At 34.0% G+C, this 24,055-nt stretch overlaps 1 protein-coding gene across 26 annotated transcripts in view; it reads right to left on the reverse strand.

Moving 5' to 3' along the window:
• The window catches only part of CSNK1G3 (casein kinase 1 gamma 3), a 104,813-nt gene that overhangs the window by 49,402 nt on the left and 31,356 nt on the right, over positions 1 to 24,055 (reverse strand). For all 26 annotated transcript variants that reach the window (XM_070233162.1, XM_014730713.3, XM_014730714.3 and 23 more), the window contains 3 exons: positions 19,916 to 20,341; positions 13,322 to 13,362; positions 8,807 to 8,876 (listed from right to left, as the gene is read on the reverse strand). In XM_070233162.1, coding sequence (XP_070089263.1) covers positions 8,807 to 8,876; positions 13,322 to 13,362; positions 19,916 to 20,093 — 289 coding nt within the window. In that variant the 5' untranslated portion in view covers positions 20,094 to 20,341. The remainder of the gene's footprint in view (positions 1 to 8,806; positions 8,877 to 13,321; positions 13,363 to 19,915; positions 20,342 to 24,055) is intronic.

The raw sequence follows: 24,055 nt of genomic DNA on the forward strand, positions 1-24,055 counted from the left end.
TTAAGTGACAGAACAACATTAATTAAGTCACAAAACAACAACAGGAGGTCTAACACTCTTAAACACTGCTCAGTCTTTGTGCCAGCTATTGAAGTATCAGCCCCTTATAGGTGGGCAACACTTAAGCATATCATTAAAATAAATAACATCATGATGTTTCTTTCCATTTTCAGGTCTGGGATTGTTTAAGTAAAATGTTAAATAGGAGGGATTAGAACAAAAGTATTAACATACTTATTAGAAAACTAAACTCTATAGCTCTAGATAAGAAAACCTAAAATCTGATTAGAAATACTAAGCACAGAATTACCACACAGGCCGTTCTTTACTAAGGGAGTTTTGCTTTAAGGCATTCTTAACCTTTAGCACAAATGCTTATACTCCTAGCTCAGCAGTTGCCAAGATGCGGTCTGGAGACACTTAGGGCAGGGGGGGTAGTCCATGAGACCCTTTCAGGAGGTCAGTGACAACAAATTATTTTTATAATAACACTAAAATTTTATTTACCTTTTTTACTCGTTCCCTCACAAGTGAAGAGTCAAATTTTCCAACCTGACGTGTTATCACAATGGATTGAATGCAGAAGATATGAGAATCTAGCTGTTTTCTATTAAGTCAGACATTAAAGAGATTTGCAAAATATGTAAAATGAGGCCACTTTTCTCACATTTTTTTGATTTGGAAAACATAGTTGTAATTTTAAAATATTATTTAAAAATGTTATTTTTATATCTTTTAATTTTCCATATGGCAAATATTAATAGCTATAACCCATAACAGCAAAAGCTCTCTGGGATCCTCAAAAAGTTTTAATGGTATAAAAGGATCCTGAGACCCAAAAGTTTGAGAATCACTGTCCTAGCTGAATAGTGGGCTCTGATATGAATAAACAGGTGCACTGAGTTCCGGACTTGGTAAAAGTCATTCCATTAAAATACCACAGCACCCACATTTAGTAGTAAAACTCTACCAATTAACCCCAAATAAAAGGAATAAAGCCACCCCACTGTAAAAAAAAAAAAAAAAAAAAAGAAGCACTAGTCCTTTCTATGATAATTCTACTTACACATTTAGAAATTGTTCTAAATTTCAAAGAACATTAAAAAATAATATCACCTATAAACAAGTAATTATTTACTATATTATACTGAATACTACGTGAATATTGAATATTATGTTCATTACATTATATTATTCATTATTCAGTTATTATCCTCTTTGGGCCAAAATAATTAAAGAAAAAAATGGATTATCCATCTATCATTCTTACCCCTAAGCTGCAAGCTTACAACCTTTTCTTCTCACAATGTGCTACTTTATATTTAAATTAAAAATAAAAACGAAACACGAAATCATCATATTTTTTCATGGCTTTATACTTTGTACCTTTTTACTATTACGTAGGGAATTACAAAAATGATGCTGTATTTTAGAAAATTAAATTCCTCATCACCATTTAGTCATATCCTCTTCAAAAGTATGATTTGGTTTTTGTTTAAGGCTCTTATGTGGCTAATTAACCACTGAAAATATAATTACCACACAGCAAACCACCATCCTAATACCTGCACCATATAAACCAAACTGAAACCACTCTCAGTTAAACCCTTCTTTCCTATACCGCTCATGCACAGCATTCTTAAATGTTTAGCGCAGCACAACTTACAGCAATTCCCATACAGAGAGGCCTCTATAAAGAATTAGAAGTATTACACATACTTAAGGCGTCTTCTAAAAGCAATTACATTAAGATAGAAAAAGGAACTCTAAGAAGCTGCTACATAAACTGTTGGTTATTCCAGCTGAGATAAAGCCTACACTAACCACTAACTCATCCATATAGGATTCTTCATTATTTTTGTTAAAACTAAAATATAATAGGTAATATTCTAATTAATTTATTCACTCAACTTTCATGGTTTTTATATTATTTTCTTTCCATTTTCTCAGACACTTAATTAGAAAAAGCAGAATTTCTTAACAAATGGTCAGAGAGACTCTGATCTGTAAATTCTATGAATAAAAGGAATTTTAGATACTACTGACTGTGTATACCCATATTTAAAAGGCTTATACTATTACCCACAATCTTTCTCAAAAGTGAATAGTATGATAAAACTTGCATACATCATAGAATCACCAACGCTCACTTAGCTAGCAGACAGAGCTAAATAGTCTTGAAAAGAATGCGAAAATGGAGGCATCAATAAACCAGAGCAAAACACACAGGGTACACAGAAATCCTGACTTTTTATAGCAAGGCACAAACAAGAAGGCAGCTGGGTCAGTATAAAGCAGGAAGAGAAGCTTTTCTAACGGCTCCTAGAAGGCAATGATATGAAGATGTATAATTTTAGAAACAGCCACTGTCGCTATTATCAAATTAGTATTTAGAACTACGGAGCTCAGGGAACATCAAAAAGTCAAGCCACTCACTTGAGAAACAATGATTTAACGTATGCATTGTCTCAAACAGTATATTTAATATAATTTCTAGAGGTAGAGATTTCCAAGAACAGTAATTTATGACAGAAAAAAGGTTATTTTACTCTCTATGGTAAAGATATCAGCTGATAAAGAAATTTCAACGAAAAAATAATTGCAGTTTCCCCCAATATAACATAAACCATCTGCTATCAAGAAAATAATTTTATATAAAAAAAGCATTACTCAGAATCACAGATCTTCAAGGAAAATTTCCCCATAAATCTCAAAATATGTCCCATGCGTTTTCATGAGGTATCAACAATTCAAGTGATCTTTTTTGCAAGTAAATAAAAAAAATGAATTAACTCTAATAATTAAAACCTACGCTTCCCTGGGAAGTGATTATTTTTAGATGACTGAATGGTACAGTTCAGTTAATTAAAAAACTATCTGCATATCTCCTTGGTTTACTATTTCCATTAATTTAAAAAATTTCTCATCACTGATATTTTTCCTTCTATTTCTAGATCTCTAAAATGAGGAATTAATCTAAAATAGGATAATAAAAATGAAATTAATTAAAGTAAATTTTTTGAAATTGTATGGCTATGTTTACTTCTCTGTCAAAAATGGAAAAACTTGGGGCCGTCCCCGTGGCTGAGTGGTTAAGTTCGTGTGCTCCGCTTCGGCGGCCCAGGGTTTCACCGGTTGGGATCCTGGGCGTGGACATAGCACCGCTCATTAGGCCACGGTGAGGCAGCGTCCCACATACTACAACTAGAAGGACCCACAACTAAAATATACAACTATGTGCTTGGGGGATTTGGGGAGAAAAAACAGAAAAAAAAAAAGGAAAAACAAACTTCAATAATATAACAATTTTGTATAATATTAAAATATCAAACTTTAAACATATGATCACAGGAGTTAAAAAGCTATAGGAAATTTTGAAGATTATGTAGTGCAACTTCACATCTATGAAAGAAAATAGTCTACTATTCTCATTTAAGAGTTTATCATTTCAATCATTTACCAAGGACCTAGAATTGTCAATCATTCTGCTCAGTTTCCAGAATAAAAAGATGAATATCACTTAATTGTCCTCAAAGAGTTCAAATGTCAGTGGAGGAGAGAGACATAAGCAAATACTATGATAGGAGAAAAGAAAAAGATATATTCAAAATAATTTCAGGTTAAAGAAGCAGCTTTTCTGGAAAGAAACAAACAGATGTCAGAAAATGCACTGCAAAACAGGTGCCAGCCTGTTGGTGTAGCAGTTAAGTCTGCACATTCTGCTTTGGTGGCCTGGGGTTTGCTGGTTCAGATCCTGGGTGCACACCTATGCACCACTTATCAAGCCATGCTGTGGCAGGCGTCCCACATATAAAAAAATAGAGGAAGATAGGCACAGATGTTAGCTCAGGGCCAATCTTCCTCAGTAAAAAGAGGAGAATTGGTGGCAGATGTTAGCTCAGGGCTAATCTTCCTCAAAAAAAAAAAAAAAAGTTGACATTTAGCTGGGGCCTAAAGAAAGAAGGAATTCATTGAGGAAAAGAAAAGACATTCCAGAAAGAAGAACACGAATACAAACATATGAAAATAATAAGATCTATTCAAGGAAAAGTAAGTTTAGTACAAAAGTGAGTTAGTAGAAAGAGAAAGAAATTTGGACTTTACGCTAAATGATGAGCTTCTATGAGGACTGGAGGTAAGGAGGTGAGATGCACTAAAAAGAAGCCCAATTCAAAGAAAAGCGGCAGTGGAGACCAGAAGAAGAGAAAGAGACATCTTAAGAGACAGAACTGACAGAACTTTTGATTATCCCAATAATCAAAATCAAAGGTGACTAACACCTTCAGCTTGAATGGGTGTGCCACTAATAGAACGAAGTAATTCAGAAGAGCAAGCAGGTCTTGCGGAAGAGAGAAAAATCATTGGAAAAGTGACAGAAAAAGAAGGTAGGGAGTGTAATTCTAGGTACAGAGAATTTCTGATTCCAATAGGGACATACATGTATAACCATTTTAAGAATGGAGGAAGGAGATAAAGAATTAGAAGTTATCCTTCTATAGATAGTAATTTCATCCTTTCCTTCCTCCCTCCTCCCTCCTGTTACAAGAAATCCAGGATTGTATAGATGAAAGTCACGTACTAAAAATAGGAGCAGGAAGCTAGAGAGAGCCTGATTCCTTACTTTTGAGTAGCTATATCAACCCTACAACTGCCCACCTCGGGACTCCTTGTTTATTTTTCCTCATATAACACCCCCTTACTTGTTTAAGCTATTGCCGTCATGCTTTTTGTTACTGACAGTGAAATTTACTCTTACCCAATGCAGTGGGCAGCACGGTTTTGTCTTTGTTCCTCTTCTCTTGTCACTCTACACTCCCCCCCAGGAGCCCTCACCCATTCCCTTAGCTTTAAAAACACCCAGGTGCTGATGACTCCCAAATCTAGACCCTCATTTTACTCACTAAATGCTGAGTGGATGTCTTGACAAAACAAGACTATTCAATACATTAAATTTCTGCTATCATAGAAAGTGATAATGGTATAAAACAATATTCTAATCCTATGGAAAGCTAAGCAATATAAAGAGTCAGCCCCTCATATGCATATCATAGCACATACATGATATAAAATTTATCATTTTAACCATTTTTAAGTGTACAGTTTAGTAGCATTAGGTACATTCACATTGTTGTGCAACCGTCACTACCATGCATCTCCAGAACTTTTTCATCATCCCATACTGAAACTCTGTACCCATGAAACAATATCTTCCCATTCCTTTCTCCCCTCAGCCCGTGGCAACCACCATTCTTGCTTTGTGTCTCTATGAATCTGACTACTCTGGGTACCTCACTGGGTACTGGAATCATACAATATTAGTCCTTTTGTGACTAGCTTATTTCAGTTAGCATAACGTCCTTAAGATTTATCTATATTGTAACATGTGGCAGAATTTCCTTTTTTTTTTTTTTTTGAGGAAGATTAGCCCTGAGCTAACATCTGTTGCCAATCTTCTTTTTTTTCCCTCCCCAAAGCCCCAGTACATAGCTATATATCCTAGTTGTAGGTCATTCTAGTTCTTCTATGTGGGCTGCCTCCACAGCATGGCTTGACGAGCAGTGCATGGTTCCACACCCAGGATCCAAACCAGCAAACTCCAGGCTGCCAAAGTGGAGCATGCGAACTCAACCACTCAGCCACCCAGCTGGCACCTCTATGTTTAATTTTTTGAGGAAGACACATACTATTTTCTACAATGGCTGCATCATTTTACACTCCCACAAGCTATGCACAAAGATTCAAATTTTTCTACATTCACACCAACACTTGTTGTTTACTGGTTTGTGGGTTGTTTTTTGTTTATTTGATAATAGGCATTCTAATGGGTGTGAAGTGGTATGTCTTGGTGGCTTTGAGTTACATTTCCCTAATGATTAGTGATACTGACCTTTTTTCATGTGCTTATTAGCCATTTGTATATCTTCTTTAGAGAAATATCTATTCAAGTCCTTTGCCCATTTTTTAGTTGGATTGTTTGTATTTTATTGTTGAGTTTTAGGAGGTCTTTATATATTCTGGATATTGATTAAATATATCTAATGTTAACACTGACAAGCAAGTTGCTACTTAAAAGAAATAACATACCATAAGAGAGTCATAGGTTAAATTACTTTGAATGGCCCATTTATGATTAAGAGCAGTCTGAAAACATAATCCTTTTAAGTATCAATTCCAAAATCAATTTTTTTTTTTAAAGATTGGCACCTGAGCTAATATCTGTTGCCAATCTTTTTTTCTTCTTCTTCTTCTCCCCAAAGCCCTCCAGTAGACAGCCATGTATTATAGTTGTAGGTCCTTCTGGTTGTGCTATGTGGGATGCCGGTTCAGCATGACCTGTTGCGTGGTGCCATGTCCGTGCTCAGAATCCAAATGGGTGAAACCCTGGGCCACCAAAGTGGAATGCACGAACTGAACCACTCAGCCACAGGGCCAGCCTCATCAAATTATTTTAAAGTTGTCAGTTTCTCCCCAGACAATTAATCATTCTTGTTTTTCTACTAGGCTCACATGGGTACTCAAAAATGTTTTTAAAATTCATGATAAAAACACTAACAAGTAACCAAAATTCACATGATTCATATGAAATACTCAAAAATAACCACACTTGTCAGAGTTTCAGAGCCACCACAATGCACACCTTCAGGCAATACCATCCATATTTCAATCTATGTAAATGCTATGCCGTAGAGCACAGGGGAGCACCCTCAAATACATAAACTTCCCTGTAAACGGTGGTCCCTGGAGTTGTGCAACACCGTAGTCCTATGGCATTCAAGTGGTAAAAGATGCATGCTTCATTTTTATTACTATCTTTCGAATAATTTTTTAAGTTAAAAAAGCCAAAGAATATAATAATAAAAGTAAGTGCAAATCTGGTATTCAATTCAATGACTTCTTAAACTCTAAATTGACTTATTCATTCTTATCCAATTAAAGTATTCAATCCTATTTTTCCAAATGGTAGTTTTACTACTTAAGTAGATAGACCTGTTGCCATCTCCTCAGCATGCAATCTTCCTCCTTCTGATACCACCTCAATTTCCCAATAGGCAACCACCTCTCCCGTTCCCCAGTCCCTGAGTTTCAGGTAGCTGCTGGGATGAGCACAAGAGCTAAGTCTGGGAAAGCAAATTCACAATGATTAAACCAAGGAAAGGCACGGGACACAAAATAAGACAGTAAGATTCAATTCTAGAACATTTGCTGGAATTTTTAGGAAAAGGATGCTTTTACAATTGCTAAGCTAGGCTATTGGTAACCACCTCTACTTTCTCATAAGAAGGTTCAACCAGAGAATGAAGTTTACACACACACACAAAGGTAGAGCATAGAGACAAACTGAAAAATGTCCCTGATGACAGCAAGTCCTGGATATAGCAATGCCTTATATATAGGTCCTTTCCCTGAATGTCCAGTACATGAGCCAATAAACTTTTTTTTCCACTTAGCTTCTCAGCTTTTTGTCACTTGCTAGTCCTAACTAATATGTGTAGGTCCACATGTAATTAGTTTTATCTCCCTATCCTTTAAATCTCAGTTGTCAATGATAATTTTGATAACTCCTAGAGTCCTGTCTGTATCAGACTTAAATATGCATTACAAGAAGTCTACAGTGATAAAAAGATTAATAATACAAAATGTTAACTTCTTGTCCCCACAATGACTACTCATTTGGAAAGTATGCTCTTAGAAAAAAAGAATGCAGAATTGAAAATGTATTAAGAAATGGACAGCTCTACCAGTTAAAATATAAACATGTGCTTACGAAAAGACACATGAAAAAATTCCATTTTATAAAATCTGGGAAACAAAATATCCCTACCTCGTAAGAAACTGTACATATAAAATCATTACAGGTAATAGAATAGGAGCGAACAGAAAAAGTAGAGCTGGGAGAAGCTTTACCATAAAGGAAATGCAACATACAATAAGAAATTTTCTCCTTAGTTTTTTCCAGTGGCACCAAATATCCATTCTCACTTAGATTTGGAGTTTATGTAAAAATATATCTGTATTAGTTCCTATAGTCACTGTAATTACTACGTACTTGTAGCCTAAAACAACAAAAACTGATTTTCTCATGGTTCTGGAAGCCAGAAATCTGAAATCAGTTTTGCTAGGCTGAATCGAGGTGTTGGCAGGGGCACACTCCCTCTGAAGGTTCTAAAGGAGAATCCTAGAAGCCTCTTCAGGTTCTGGCAGCCACCAGCATTCCTTGTCTTATGGTTCTATCACTCCAACCTCTGCCTCTATTATAGCCACTTTACCTTTACCACTTCCGTGTTTGTAAAATGTCCCTCTGCCTCTCTGTTATAAGGATATTTGTGATTGCATTTAGGGACTACCCAGAAAATACAAAATAATCTCCCCATCCCAAGATCCTTAATTTAATCACACCTGCAAAGTCTTTGCTATAAGCTAACATTTACAGATTCCAGGGATGATGATATGGGTATCTCTTACGGGGCCATTTCCAGCCTACCACAATGTTATAATTCATTCCAATAACTATAATATCACCAAAAAGGCTAAGAATATGGAAGTTATATGCATCTTATATTCTCAAATTAAATATTTTCACAATGTTCTCTACTCATATTAGCACCAACACAAAAAGCTCCAAAAATGTCAAATTTAAAATAAAAAGGGAACATCAAGATTCTAGCAAGAAAACGGCTAGTGACCATGGCCTTAAGAAGTGATGCATTTTAATGAAACTTAAAATACTATTCTTTGAAACTAATGAGTTATGATCATGACAATCAATCCCTTTTATTACAAATTTAAAATGAATATAAAACTTTACCTCCAGATCCTAATTGCTTGTAGAATCTGTATTCCAAATGTAGCTGTGGTGCTCTGGATTTCATAGGCTCCTAATTAAAAAAGAAACAACAAAAAATATTTAAGTTATTAAAAGAACACTAGGTTCCACTTCCAAATATTCTAAATCTTGGTATCAACACATATATATAATGTAATATTTTATTAGGCATCTTTGTCTCTCTAAAAGTTAGAGCCATATAAAAATAAACTTCACATTCATTGTAAAGTAAATTGATGCCATAAATGTACATAAGGTTAAGTGCCTATTAGACCAAGCATTAGGAAAATCTATGTTTGATTCTTTGACCCCGAAGAAAAGTATAATCCGAACATGCATGACTAGGGGAATGGTGTCCTTACTCTACTTCTCCTGTTCCCAAGAATTCACCTCTGAACTGTATATTTATGATGTAAAGGTTCTAGGTTAAAGTGAAGTCATAGAAAAGAAAGAAAGAACAAAGATGGAGATATGAAAGTTTTGATGGTAGGAACAACATATTTTTTAAAATTTTTAGTTGAGGCATAACTTACAATAAAAAACATGCTTCGTAAGCATTAGGTCCATGAGCTTTATTAACTGTATATATCCCTGCCACTACCACCTCAAAAAATCTTCAGAACATTTCCCTTCGCTCAGAGGTAACCACTTTTTGACTTCTATCACCTTTGAATTAGTTTTTTCTGTTACTGGATATCATATAAATGACATTAGACAGTATATGTTTTATATGTATGTCTCTGGCTTTTTGCACTCAACATTTTTGAGATTTATGTATACACACACACATACACAGAGACAACATAAACAGAAGCAACATAGATTTTAGAAACAAGAAATAAATAATGAATGTGTGAAAACATCTGCAGAATACAGGAAACTATAACAGGGTGACATAAGAAATTTGAATAAGATCCAACAGGAAAGTATAAGAGGTAACAAAATTTAAACAAAACCAACAGAACTTCAAGAAATAAAAAAACACTACAATAACCAAAATGTAAAATTTAGTTTGCCAGTAGATTGAGACAACAGAGAAAATAATTTGGAAACTGTAAGACACAGAAAAACATCTACAGAATTAGAAAACTATGTAGAATGCATCTATATAAATTATACAGAATGCATTATTAAGGAAGAAAAACAGAAAATACAGAAAAAATGATTAGAGATCTGGACAATGAAATGAGAACATCTAATATGCATTTGATAAGAGTCTCAGGAGGAAACGAGAGAGAAAAGCGAGCAGAGGCAAGAACTGAAGAAATAACTGCTATACAGATGAAAGATAACAAACCACAGATTCAAAAGGAATGTGAATGCCAAAGAGAATAACTAAAAAGAAATTTATACCAAGACATATCATAATGAAACTACAACCAACAACAAAGACTTCAGATACGGCTTCAACAAAGACTAGTAAAAGCCCAATGGAACAATTACAATCATAAAGATTATTATAAGAGAAAATAATCAGCCTAGTTCTTGAGAGGCAGGATAGTAGAATAGTTACAAGCACAGACATTGAATCTAAACTGTACTGGGTTGGAATCCTAAATCCACTAGTTACTAGCTGTGTGACTTTGACAAGCAACTTAACCTTTCTGTACTTTTCAGTTCCCCCATCTATAAAAGAGGAGAAAAACTTTATCTTTCTCATTATACATATATATAATACACATATACACACACATACACATATATGACTTAAAACAGTGCCTTCTACATAATGAATGCTATGTTACCAATAATTTTTCAGTTAACTATATAATAGTACATAACCATAACATGTAATAAAAGATGGTCACTTATGCAATCACCAGCGAAATTAAATACATAACTTATTAAATCATTAATATTCCTTAAGTAAAAACAGAAACCCAGTTCTAACTTAGTTGAGTCAGTTCCACTTGATTCCAGTACAAACAGAAGTCACCTCATCACAGGATGACATTTTCATTATTCACGGACAACAGGTTATTATATAAGTGCAAACAACAAGATATGCAAGTAGTGGCTGAGAGTGAATTAACAAATTACCCTGAACAAGTTATCAGTCTGAACTAGGACAACACTAAATAAATGTAAAAACCTTTCTAAGAGATAACAGAGCTGAGAGCAGTCACTGTTATCAAATAAAGCCTTCATTTGTACCAAAGTACAAAAATCAGCACTGAAGGCATATAGAAATAACATTTGCAAGTAATCACTTTTAAGGCAGGTTTTGAACAAAATTATGTTATCTGTTATAAACAGATACAACAGATACAAACAAAAAATATATAAGGACATTTTACATTTATATATACATATGTATGTACGTATATATAGTATACATATATATAGTATACTATATATAGTATATATAGTATACTATTCATATAGTATATGTATAGTATATAGTAATACATATGCTAAATATGTATTTAGTACCTATGTATGTACTAAATATATATATATATATATTTAGTAAACTAAGTACCAAATACAGTCCAATAGTTTATGTGAAAATTTTTCTGTCCTGCCAATATACTTTTTTGATAAATTTGAAGTGAACATGACTCTATATCATACTTCAACCTTAAAATACTAAACAAAGATACGAAAATATTCCCAGTGCCCACAAAGAACACTGAATAACCACAACTATTATATGTAGTGATGACTGTGCTTTAAAAAGGGATAAATCAGAGCAGAGAAAGAATGTTCAAAAAACAAAAGAAGAAGAAAAATAATTAAGTGGATAGTGATATGGCACAAAGATAAACTAAAAAGAGTAATATATGTGTGCATATATAAGAAGGCTGAAAGATGACATAATAAATGTTTACTAAGGTTCAATGGTGTCAACAGGGTAAACAAGCTCCAAATCGGAAAATAAAAGGACCTAGGGGTCACCACTTAAGGACTGAAACAGAGAAGGAAAGGTCACACTAAAGCAGTGGCTCCTGTTTTGACACAATGGTTTATTCTCCGTAACATAGTGGTTAAATATCATTCACATGCTCCCATGAGCGGAGCTGCTCACTATAGGCTGCTGCATCAGTAATTCAGAATACGGGTGTTACCACACCTCTACCCTCACGTGCCACTCCCACTCCTAACACTGTACAATGTCTAGATCCCAGACCACTGGCCTAGAACATGGGAAAAGGAAGAATTCCAAAGAAATGAAAAGCAGCAATGTTCATTCAAACACTGTCCAGTCTCCGCATCCTCCCTATTGTGACTCATACAAACTAACTCCCCTTGTCCTAATTTCATGCTCATGAGGGAAATTTGTAATCCCTATAGAAAGAAAATATATTATTTATACTAATTTGGGGCATTCTGGACCTGCAATAGTAAAATATCTCATTATAAATTAGAAATTAAATCTTTCTAAATATTTACAACTCTGAGAGCTTGAACTGTGTGAACTGATTACTGTGAATTCACCTCTGAGTAACAGTGACAGTCTTAATGAGATGACCAAACCAGATATTCTGTCATAAAGCCAAGGACCAAACCTTAAAACCAAGGTGAATTTATCTAGGTAAATGTCAGTCCCAATCCACATGTCAACCAGCCACTCTCTCCTGGTGGCACTACAACCCTACTGTGCATCTTTATTTCCCAGTGAAAATAAACAGCATTTGTTGCAGTGAAACTCAGTCTACTCTCACAAAGATACTTAAAATTAAGTAGTACAGTATTCTATCTGATCCCAAAAGTTTTTTTATTTCTCCCATTTGCCTCTTCCTCTAATGGTCTCTCCTTATACATTAACCTCACATTACCCTAATAATAGTGGTTGTATTGGCAGAGAGAAGATTGACAATGGCAGGCAGACTGGAAAAACCAAGTCATGCTTAACCTCAGGGAAACCTGGCTGGCAAACCAGATAGAAAAGTTGTGCCAGAAGAAATTATGTCTTATAAAAATTCCCAGATCCCAACTCTACTAAAAAAAAAACACTGCCCTACAGCTGTGGTACTGGGCACATTTAGGACTTCAGAATAGTCCCGTGGGAGTTTGCTTTCCCTGCTATCCTCCACCCACATCAAGCATTTATAAAGCCCTGAAGGTCAGGCAACAGTCAGCTTTACCACATATAAAATATCAACAGAAAAAGAGATTTTGGAAGCTACCTGGAAATATATTTTCAAACAACATAATCCTGAATACTAAGGACACTTTTACCCAAATGCTTGAATCAGAAAGAGAAATCTTGCTTTCTAATTTTTACCTAATTAAAAATGCCAATATGCCAGCTTCCTTAAATTAAAAATAGTGCCAAATTCAAAAATTCAATTCTAAAATGCTTCCAAAGTACAGTATTCTATCTGATTACAAAGTACAGGGATTGAGTTTTCATGGCATAGAAAGACACAGACATGCTATACATTATCATACACTTGAGGGGCATGGTGATGCTAGGAACTTAATAACAAAAGATCAGTTATGCACATCAATTTCCCAGTAATATTTAAGGAAAAATAAGAAACATGAACTTACCAGTTTAATTGCCACATATTCATTTGTGTATAAATTTTTCCCTTGAAAAAGAAAAAAGGAGTCAGATTCTACCGGTAATTAATTTTTAAAGAAATATTATATAAAACTGTTCTGTGAGAGAAAAAAAAGCACACAGTATATTTAAATCAAGCATAGGTTTTTGCTTCTAACTATTTAGCAAAAACCTCAATGACAAGGAAATATTAAACTTATGATGAACTCAATGATGTATTTAGCATTTCACCTGGATTCAGAATAGAAAGTGATACTAATAAATACTTTAGCCCACATAAAAATGGAAAGATTCTTATTTTATTGGAATACTGTACATAACTCAGAAAGTAATCAATAGTCAAACATATGCTAAACTAAATTTCAAAATCAGAACTCTCATATAAAAACAGGAATACAAAATTTCTCTCCCAATCACCACTTCATTTTAAATCCTTCATTATTATGGGATGTAAATCTTATTAGGGCTGAAATGTAATCTAGAAAATATTCCAAATACATAGCAAAATCTGGAATGCATTAAAAATGAAATAAAGTAAGAAAAGTATTATTCATTAATTGGCTCTGACAAAGCAGTTAACAGCTTCAAGGGGAAAAAGGGTTATAGCACCTCAACTTACAACCAAATTAAATTCCAGATATTTTAAGAGTTAGATATAAGCCATAAAACAAGAAAATATACTTATCAGCCCAATGTATGGAAGGCTTTCTGAGCATTAAAAAAAAAACAGAAAAAGATAAAAATATCAGAAGATTTTATACAGACTTGATTGCATAAAATATTTCAAACTTCTGTATGTTGAAAAAATGTATCATATACAAAGGACAGGTAAATGACAAACTAGAACAAAGATTTAATATCATTAATATGTAAAAACTCCAAATGAACTACAGAAACCTTTGGTATTGGCAAACTGAAAATAATCTACAAAATTCCAATGGGTCAGCATCTGTAGCCTAAGTAAAATACTATGGAGAATTTCTGAGGCAATAAGAATATGAAGACAATTTGATAAATAAATTAATGTGATTCTTTACAAGCACAGTAAAAAGAATAAAAAATAGAACCATATGTGGTTTCAGAATTTCCAATATTTTTTCAATAAGCATGTGTTATTTTTATAAGAAAAATAGAATAATGATAGCTGTTTTTTTAACCATGATAGTAGCTGACCCTGGTCACACTGGCTACTGAACACAGAATAGGCAATCATCAACTTTCACACGTGATCTTCCAGCATAATACCCCTAACTTCCTCTCATACAGCAGCTGATGAATGGCAGTAAAACTTCTAGGCAAAATTTCAGTCTCAGACATGTTGCCACCATTGTGCAGCAGGGTTTGTTAAAACATATAATACTTTTCTGAATTTTGTCCTTATTTTATAAAAGTAAGTTAAAAAAATAGCATTCATACCAAGTCTCTTAAACCCATTATAGATGACACAAAGATGGAACTCAATAGGAGTACCAAAAGTGGGTGAATGTTAAGCTGTATACAGGTACTCATTGAGCCTATAAATACTAAAAATTAATATTAGAAAACACATATTTTTAGTTAATTAGTTCAGAATTTAGATGTACCTTCAAATACATTTTCAAGAATATATTATATATGAAATTTTAGGCATCCTCTAGAGTAAGTGTATAGTTAAAAATTTAATGAAACAGTGAGACACTTAATCTTAAAGAACTGGTGTCTAACAAAGGAACAATTCTGTTTTGAGTTCACAGATGGAATTTATATTTCCTCAAGATATTATCATCTTTTCATAACTATTTTGAATATGCTATTTATTCACAAGTACACAAGGGAAAAATAATCACAGATGAAAAGTTTCGTTAAATACAGATTTCACAGAACCAAAATACACCAAATACTTCTAAAAGTACTGTTTTTTGTTGGCATTTATAGGTAAAATGACTTCTTGTAGATCACAGCAGAAAGCACTAAATCCTAAAAGCATCACCTTTTTTTGAACATTAGAGATTTTGCTCAACTTTGAGGGTCATATTTAAAAACATATGAACAATGATCAAACAATACTACCAAGGCATTTTTGTCATCTACCATAGGCATAGCCACACATAGTTGGCTTTTAATCAATATTTGTTATATGCATGAACAAATGATGCACAAGGTAGGTGTCTGTGTGTATAATATGAGTGAGAGGGAAGGAGTGTTTGTGTGGAAGGAATCCAGTTAAGAGAAGGCTCCAAGTAGACTGGTTCCAGGTAACTGTTGTTTTAATCCAATTTCAAAAGACATTTCCAACACAGCTTTGCGCCATATTGACCTTGGAAATATGGTTTTAACAATTTTTTTGTGTTTGGATGGTAATTATCACAGAAAAGTAAGTTCTACAGAAACTATATATATATATATATTCATAACAGGGACTACTAGTCACCCACCAAAATCCATGCTCCTCTTCTATAATCGAATGCCTAAGTTTTAAAGTGGTGGTCCAGCTAGAGACTACATTTCCAGCCTTTCTTTCAGCTTGGTGTGGTCATGTGATTAAGTTCTGTATATGAGTGGACATGAGGTATGTCACTCCCCACTTCCAAGAATGAATGTGTGCTCTCCTGGCCCTTTTTCTTCTTCCTGCTGGCTGGGAAATAGCAACAACTGGAGCAATCACCTCACACAGAAGCCTCATGTTGCGGATGTAGAGGTACCCTGACAGCCCTGGGTACTCTCCCTCTGGTTCATTATATGAAAGAAAAACTATTTTGTTTAACACCACAATATTGTAGGATCTCTTTGTTATAGCATCATAGTCTATTGCTAATTATCACATTTTTCAGTTTAGTTTTATAATATGCTTCAGTTAGCAACAGTAGAAAATCATCAATAAAAACAAAAATGATGAATCCACTCTAATCTGCATATTTATTAGATATATATTGTAAGGCCTGCAGAATTTTCAACAAAACAATTCTTAAATATAAATAAAATAAGAAGAGTTATGAGCTATATATAGGAATAAGAAGAGAAGAAACAAAAACGAGAAGTTACGAAAATTCCTATGGCATACTTAATTATGTCAAAGTTACAGTATCTTATTTCAGATGTAGCAATTCACAAAGCAATATATAACACTCTTGTTCTGTGTTCTTTCATGCGATAGGCAGTCAGGTGTAGCCACAAGAGGGGACACATAAGAGGCTCAGGAAAACAAAGTTTATTATACTCACAGATCCTGGAGAGGGATCACAGGAAAAGCACCACGTTTTGGTCAGGTAGTAGAAGACAGGAGCAAGGGGAGAGCTTAGACCAAGGGCTTTTATTGGAGTTTCCACAGGAAAGGCAAGGTAGGGCAGGTAAATAATTTAGGACTGGCTAGTTTGAATAATTCTGGTGGCAAGTAATTCTGGTAGTGAATAATTCTGGTGGCCTCTGGGCTATAGAGCTGGTCTCTAGTTGTGCTGTACCTGGCCAATGGATGACTAAGGAAGAGGAAGATTGCCTCCTGCAGTGTACCAGCCACACAGAGGAGGTATGGTTCTGGATTGGTTAGTTTGCAGATCAACGGCATGCTCCCAACTAGGTTCTTTGTTACTCTAATAATTGATAGCCCCAGGAGGAGCAGTCTCTCCCCAGCCAGAAAGGCTTTGTAAGATGTCAAAACATCACAATATACAGAAAAATAAAAAATATGTATAATACAACCTTATATTTAACTAGCTATGTTTGGTCTCATTCAGTGCCTGTTAAAAACATTTCTAGGGGTTTTGGTTGATTGTCTAAGCTAGAAATACATCTACTAACATGCAGAATGCAAGTCTTACCACCAACACATATAAAGATAAAATAGAAACAAAAATACATCAATTCATCATTTTACAATAAAAAATACAGATAAAAATGATAGTAAAATACGTTTACTTAAATTTAATTTTACATTATCATTTAAAATGTTTACCTATTTTTTAAAAATCTCAAGGCCAATTTCTTACATCTGTCTAACTTTTTTTTTAATAATTACCTCTAAGAGAAGTTTCAACAGTGGGTAATACTGTCTTCTCCTTGGGGCATCTGGAAATGGTAGGTAGGGGAATGCATTTGAGTTTGTGATGGAGGGGCAGCTCCTATTTAGTGCCCAAGAGGTCTGAAGTTCTAAACACCATGCAATCTGTGGGACAGTCTTTTACAAATAAAGAACTGTCCAGCCCAAATTGCCGATAGCATCTTTGGTAAAAATCACTTACCTAAAACATGTATACCTTATATTCTTTCTTACCCAATACTAACCATAAACATTTTAGCGCCAGGAATCAAATGTTCAAGATGTGTATATTAATGTAGTTTTAAAGAAAGCACTTTAAGAATTCAAACTAGCTTTTAACATTAGCAAGTTTGTCCAGTTATACAAAGAATGATGCTTATAATAACTTTTTCTGTACAGAGAAATCATTTGGGGCCTTAAAAAAAGGAGTAAAATGCCCCTTTATTTAATAGTCTATCAATAAGAAAGAATAACATATTAAATTAGCTCTACAAGAATACATGACATATATTAAAAATATATATGACACAGATACATATATAGATAATATATTTAAATAAATAAATGTATACAAATATACAATAAACATCCATAAACGGATTAGATAGATACAAATAGATGAATGGATAGGTAGACTAAGAAGTCATCTTACTCCTATTCCTGCTTATTCACAGACTAAAAGAAAGGGGTATTTTACTGCTTTTTCAGTAAGCAGCATATAAAGTTTCAGTATTTGGTACATATGGTTTCTCATATTGCCCTGGTTAAAATGGTCTACTAGATTTGTTTTGTGTGGGTAGACACACACACACACACATATATATATGTAGTTATTTTGTATATATATGTATATATGTGTAGTTATTTTAACATAAATTATATGAAACTAATTTTGAATAAAAATGGCCAAAGTACTATAGTCATACACACAGAGAGCAATAGATGGATATAGTACAAATATATATATGACATAATAGATAGCTGTAGAGCTAATTTATATAAATAAATTTAAATAAATATACAAACAATATGCTATAATTTTAATTCTAAAAGTGAGCAAATATCTTGATGTTGTCTTCTAAAGGAGCAGCAAATCATTATTTTCCTAAAATATGAGGGTATAGTATTGGTCCTTTTACATTATCATCTAAATTTAATCTTCACAATGACCTAGGAAGTAGAAATAATCCCATTTTAAAGTTGAGGAATCTGAGGCCCCGAGTAGTTAAATGACTTATGTATTCCACAGCGGCATGGGCAATTTTTATATTTTTTCAGTCTATTATCAGTGCCTAATCATGCCTCATACATGACAGACATGCAATAAATTTTGAATGAAGGGATGAATGGTGCTCAAAGTTAGACAAGTAAATAATCTGGTTTTCCTAACTTCAAAATCAGAAACAATTTAAGAATTTCAAAAGATCTAATTCAATACCCTTCAAAAAGCAAAATGTAAAACATTTACCTTTCAAGTATTTGAGTCCCTACCAACATGCAAAAGAGTCTGCCAGTCACATCATATTACAGCTATGTACAAAGTATGTCACTGCCTTTTATTGGCTTGCTTCATTCAAAGATTTCACGTACATTAACTACACAAAACGGTAATAAAACGAAGGAGTCAACTACAAATTAGCGTGTTTTATAAGATGAAAATGAGAAGCAGTTGAGTAGATATAACATAACTGGATTTATATCTAACAAGCGGAGTTCGATCTAAGGAAGATTGTGAAGCCAAGTTTTCTTTTTTTACTTCTCAAGTTTCCACTCTTGGCAGTCCACGGACCAGAATCCTCAAGGTACTTCAATACTGACTCCCATATAACCGTGCTACCCTCCTTCTTGTTTCTCGTCAATGAAGACAGCTACATCTCTACTGTACGGGAAGTTAAAAAACTAGATTTTCATCTTAAGTCTGTCATTAAAGTGCTGTGCGACATTTGGCAAGTAATTTTCCCTCGCTGAGTTTCAACTGCCTTAAATGTAGAGTTAGGAGGTTTAACTGGACCAATGTTTCCCAAACTTGCCTGCTTATAAATAAGATTAAACTGAGTCAGTACTTTGTATCACTTGTTAAGCACATACATTCCCGAGCAGCACCCTGGATACACTGGCAGGGGAGGGGTGGGGGATTAATTACAACAATGTAAATTTCACTGATTTTTATGTGGTTTCAGCATATTACCTTGACTTTAAGCCATATATATACTCCTAAAGTGATCAGTTACTAAATGTTTTCAAATCTGAAAAAGTAGCCTAAATATCATTCTAAAAAATACACTGCAAAGGCCCTCCTGGCACTTATTTTAGCCTCTTGGGGCTTTTTAATTTACTTCCTTTTCTCCCATATTCTGGATACTTAATTTCAAGTAAATAGACATTCCTATACTAGGGAACTCCTTACAAATGAAAATACAAGCACATAAGAAATTCCCAACATCTATATTCTTTAAAATTACCACAACAATTAAACAACTAAACAATAAGTAAATCATTTTCATTAGAAAGGATCTTTCATTAAAATCAAAATTCTTCCAACATAATGTAGTAAACAAAATAGCCTTACCTAATCGTAATTCTCCAAAATTGCCACATCCAATTTTTTTTCCAACTCTAAAGTTGGGTCCAACCATTAAAACTCCAGAGGACGAAGACCCAGTTCCTCGAGTGTTGTGTCCCGACCGACCACTAGGTCGTGCCATTCTATCATCTGATTTGTCCTTGTCTTTCTTTTTATTATCCATATCAAGTTTGCGGTACTCCACTTTGAATTCTTTAATCAAGACAAGCACACTGAAATAGGGTATTGTGAGAACAGGTACATCACTAGGTAACTGTACCAGGTGGGTAATGCTAACATTCAAATTGCAGTAGGTAGTCAATCAACCGGCACGTGTTCATCCCATTCGTAAAATTTTTCTCAGTTGTCTTTTCAGCAAAACATGTCATCAAAATTATCTTCTCAATGATGTGAGTTGATTTTGATAGAGAGCTAGAATATTAAGAAAATAAAATTAGTAAACTTAGAGAATTTAAAAACATATGTTTGGGAAATTAACAAAAGTTTAGGCAATGGATTATTGCTATTTGTTGATGCCCACTAAAATCAAACCACAGTAGACTCTTAAATTAGCCATGACCCTTTATTCCTAAACTTTAATACCAAAGATATCACAAAAACAAAACAAGAAAACATCAAGGATCTGGTTACTTCTTAAAAACAAAAAACTACAGAATGTATTGATTGTTTAATAAGCCAATATACATTCATTAACCCACACCTTCCAACTTAAAATCATTTCAATTTAAAAAAATACTCAAAAAATTCCAATAAGTCAATATAAGATTTTCAATTTAAAAGCAGAAAAAGGAGATAAGTTTTGCAAATCAATAAAAGATCTTAATAAAAATATCTTCCACATGGTCATACACTTAATAATTTTCAAAGTCTTTTCAGATATACATTCTCATTTGATCTTCATTTATTCAAATATTTATTACTCATTAACTATATATGGGAATGGAGCTCTGAAGCGATAATACAAAGAACAATCTTGCTACCCATGAAGGAAAACAATGAATTCTTACGTACATTTAAACCAGGCCTTAAAAAATAAATATAAAAAAATAAATAATAAGTAATAATAAGTAATAAAATAATAAATAAAATAAAATAAAATAATAAAATAAATAAATAATAAAAATAATAAATAAAAAATAAATATAATTTCACAAGGTTAAGAAATGTTGTCAGGCATCAACCCTATGAGTTGAAGGTAGGTTTTAAACTTTCTAATATACAGATGAAAACAGTAAAGCTCAAAAAAATGTTGAAGGCTTTTGGAGGAGCCTGACCCATTCATGAATTCAGGAATTTCATCCATCAAACATACTTCAATTCTGTAGTAAATTTGCAAGTTGAAATAATCCGCCTACTTTTGTTTGAACAATTTGAGTGGATTCTAGTTCTTTGCAATTAAAGAAGCTTTGACTTCAAAAGACAGTCACTAATAAAGAAACCAGGATCACCATTAAGGATTTCCAATTGTTATTTCTGAAACTGTTTGATTATAAAAGGCAATTATAACAAGGCTTGAAACAAATAGTATTTCCTGATTAATGTTCAGCAACTTCCCAAATATGCAATTAGTCTTAACATGCAATCTATTTATAAAGTTTCGTATTATATTTGCCATACCCTTATTTTGCAGATGAAACTGTAAGCATCTGTTTGGTATATGTAAAACTAAATGAGTAACATACACTGTTTACTCTGTTTCCAGCCATAATAGAGTAACTGATACTGAACTTCCTTCCTGCTGTAAATAACTATAACACTGGACAGAACACATGAACCACCTGTTTTCAGGCATTGGATACAGGCAGTGCAGACTGATCTGCGAGAAAAGAGAAACACGTGGGGTGAGTCCCACATTCATCCAAGCTTTCTGGATAGGGACAATTTTCTGACCAGCACAGGGAGATAAAGTTCAGTAATCACAGAATTTGAGGCAGTTGAAGTCAATAGAATTCACAGGACATGGTACTGAAGGTGAGGCAGTTGTGCAGTGTTGGGGTAAGTGAGGGTAGGGCAGAAGGATAGGCTACATGTGTGGGTAGCACAATATTCTGAAATATACAGCAGACAATGGCTACTATGGGGTTAAATGAAGAACAGAGATACTAAAGACTCCTCAGTACTAAAGGGAGAGCTTCGAGTTCCTATCTTACTCTTGGTGCAGGAACCTAATTATATCCCAGGAATTCAGCTAAGACATGACAAAGGACCAGGTCATGAGGGTAAGGACCATACCCTGGAGTAAGCAGTACTCTAGACTGACCCGACTAATGCTCAAAATCAAGCTTAGATAGGATTAAGAACAGCTCCAATGAAATTAACTCATTCCAGAACAAAACTCAACATACTTAGAAAGACAAAAAACCCAGACTTTCAACAATGTTGAATTCATAATGCCCAAAATAAAGCTAAAAATTACCAGACATACAAATAAGCAGTAAATGTGACCCACAGCCAGGAAACAAAGCTATCAAAAGAAACAGACTCCAAGATGATTGTAATACTGGCATTAGAAAAGAAAACTTTAAAACTACTAAATAGCTGTTAACGTTCTACTAAATTGAAGAAAGAAAAGACATTTGAAGAAATAATGGTTGAAAATTTCCCAAATTCAGTGAAAAACATTAACCTACAAATTGAAGAAACTCAGCAATCTCATAAGGGACAAATGCAAAGAAAACTAAATCTAGGTATATCATGGTCAAAGTACTAACACCCAAAAATAAAGCAAAAATCTTGAAAGCAGAGAGGGAAAAACTACACAACACACAGCGGAACTTCTAACTTCTTATTAGAAACAATGGAGGCCCAAAAGAAAATGGGATGATATTTTGAAAGCAATGAAAGGAAGAAAGAAAACTTTCAACCAAGAATTCTACATCCAGTAAAGTTATTCTTTAAAACCAAAAGTGAAAGAAAGCCACTTTCAGATGAAAGAAAGCTAAGAATTAGTGACCGGCATACCTTCACCACAAGAAATACTTTTTAAATAGCACATTAGGTTGAATTAAATCACATGATATCACATAGAAATGCGAAACTTCAAGAAGAAACGAAGAATGCTGGAAATGAGAAATCATTTCCTTAAAAGATAAATTTCTGTCTGAAGCACAAATAATTTCTTAGTGTCATTTGTAACATAAGTGGAAGTAAAATATATGACAACACAAATGGTGGAGGGAGGTTAGTAAATGGAATTACACTATTTTAAGGTTCTTATATTTGTGAAGAATCATGTGGTTAAATATTAATTCTAAGTAGCCAAAGACAAGCTAAGAATGCACACTGTGGGGCCAGCCCCCTGGCCGAGTGGTTAAGTTCATGTGCTCGGCTTCGGTGGCCCAAGGTTTTGCCAGTTCGGATCATGGGCGCGGACCTAGCACTGCTCATCAAGCCATGCTGAGGCGGCTTCTCACATAGCAGAACCAGAAGTACTTACAACTAGAATATACAACTACGTACTGGGGGGGGCTTTGGAGAGAAGAAGAAAAAAAAGAAGGTTAGCAACAGATGGTAGCTCAGGGTCAATCTTAAAAAAAGAAAAAATGATTGCATTTAAAAAAAGGCATATTATAATACCAAGACCAAACACTAAAAATTAAATTAACTGCAATAGGAATAACTAAAAAGCTAAGACAAGAAATAAAATGGAATAATAAACATTAAACAACATAAATAATAAACAGAAGGAGAGAAACAAAAGATGAAACAAAAAGAAACAGTAACACAGTAGACTTAAAAATACATATATAATGAAAATGAACCATATTCCATAAAAGGGAAAAACTGTCAGACAGTGTAAAAAAGCAATATCCAACTACATGCTATCTATAAGACACAACTTTAAATGCAAAGACACAGACTGAAAGTCAAAGAATAGAAAAGATATACTATGTCTCAAATAACTGAAATATTACAGAGTATACTCTCTGAGCAAAATAGAATTAGGGGCAGGCCCTGTGGCCAAGTGGTCAAGTTTGCGCACTCTGCTCCAGCAGCCCAGGGTTTTGCTGGTTCAGATCCTGGGCGTGGAGATGGCACCACTAGTCAGGCCAGACTGGGGGGGGCATCCCACATGCCACAGCTAGAAGGACTCACAACTAAAAAAAACATATACAACTATGTACT

The sequence above is a fragment of the Equus caballus genome, chromosome 14 (genome assembly GCF_041296265.1).
Source record: "Equus caballus isolate H_3958 breed thoroughbred chromosome 14, TB-T2T, whole genome shotgun sequence".
NCBI lineage: Eukaryota > Metazoa > Chordata > Mammalia > Perissodactyla > Equidae > Equus > Equus caballus.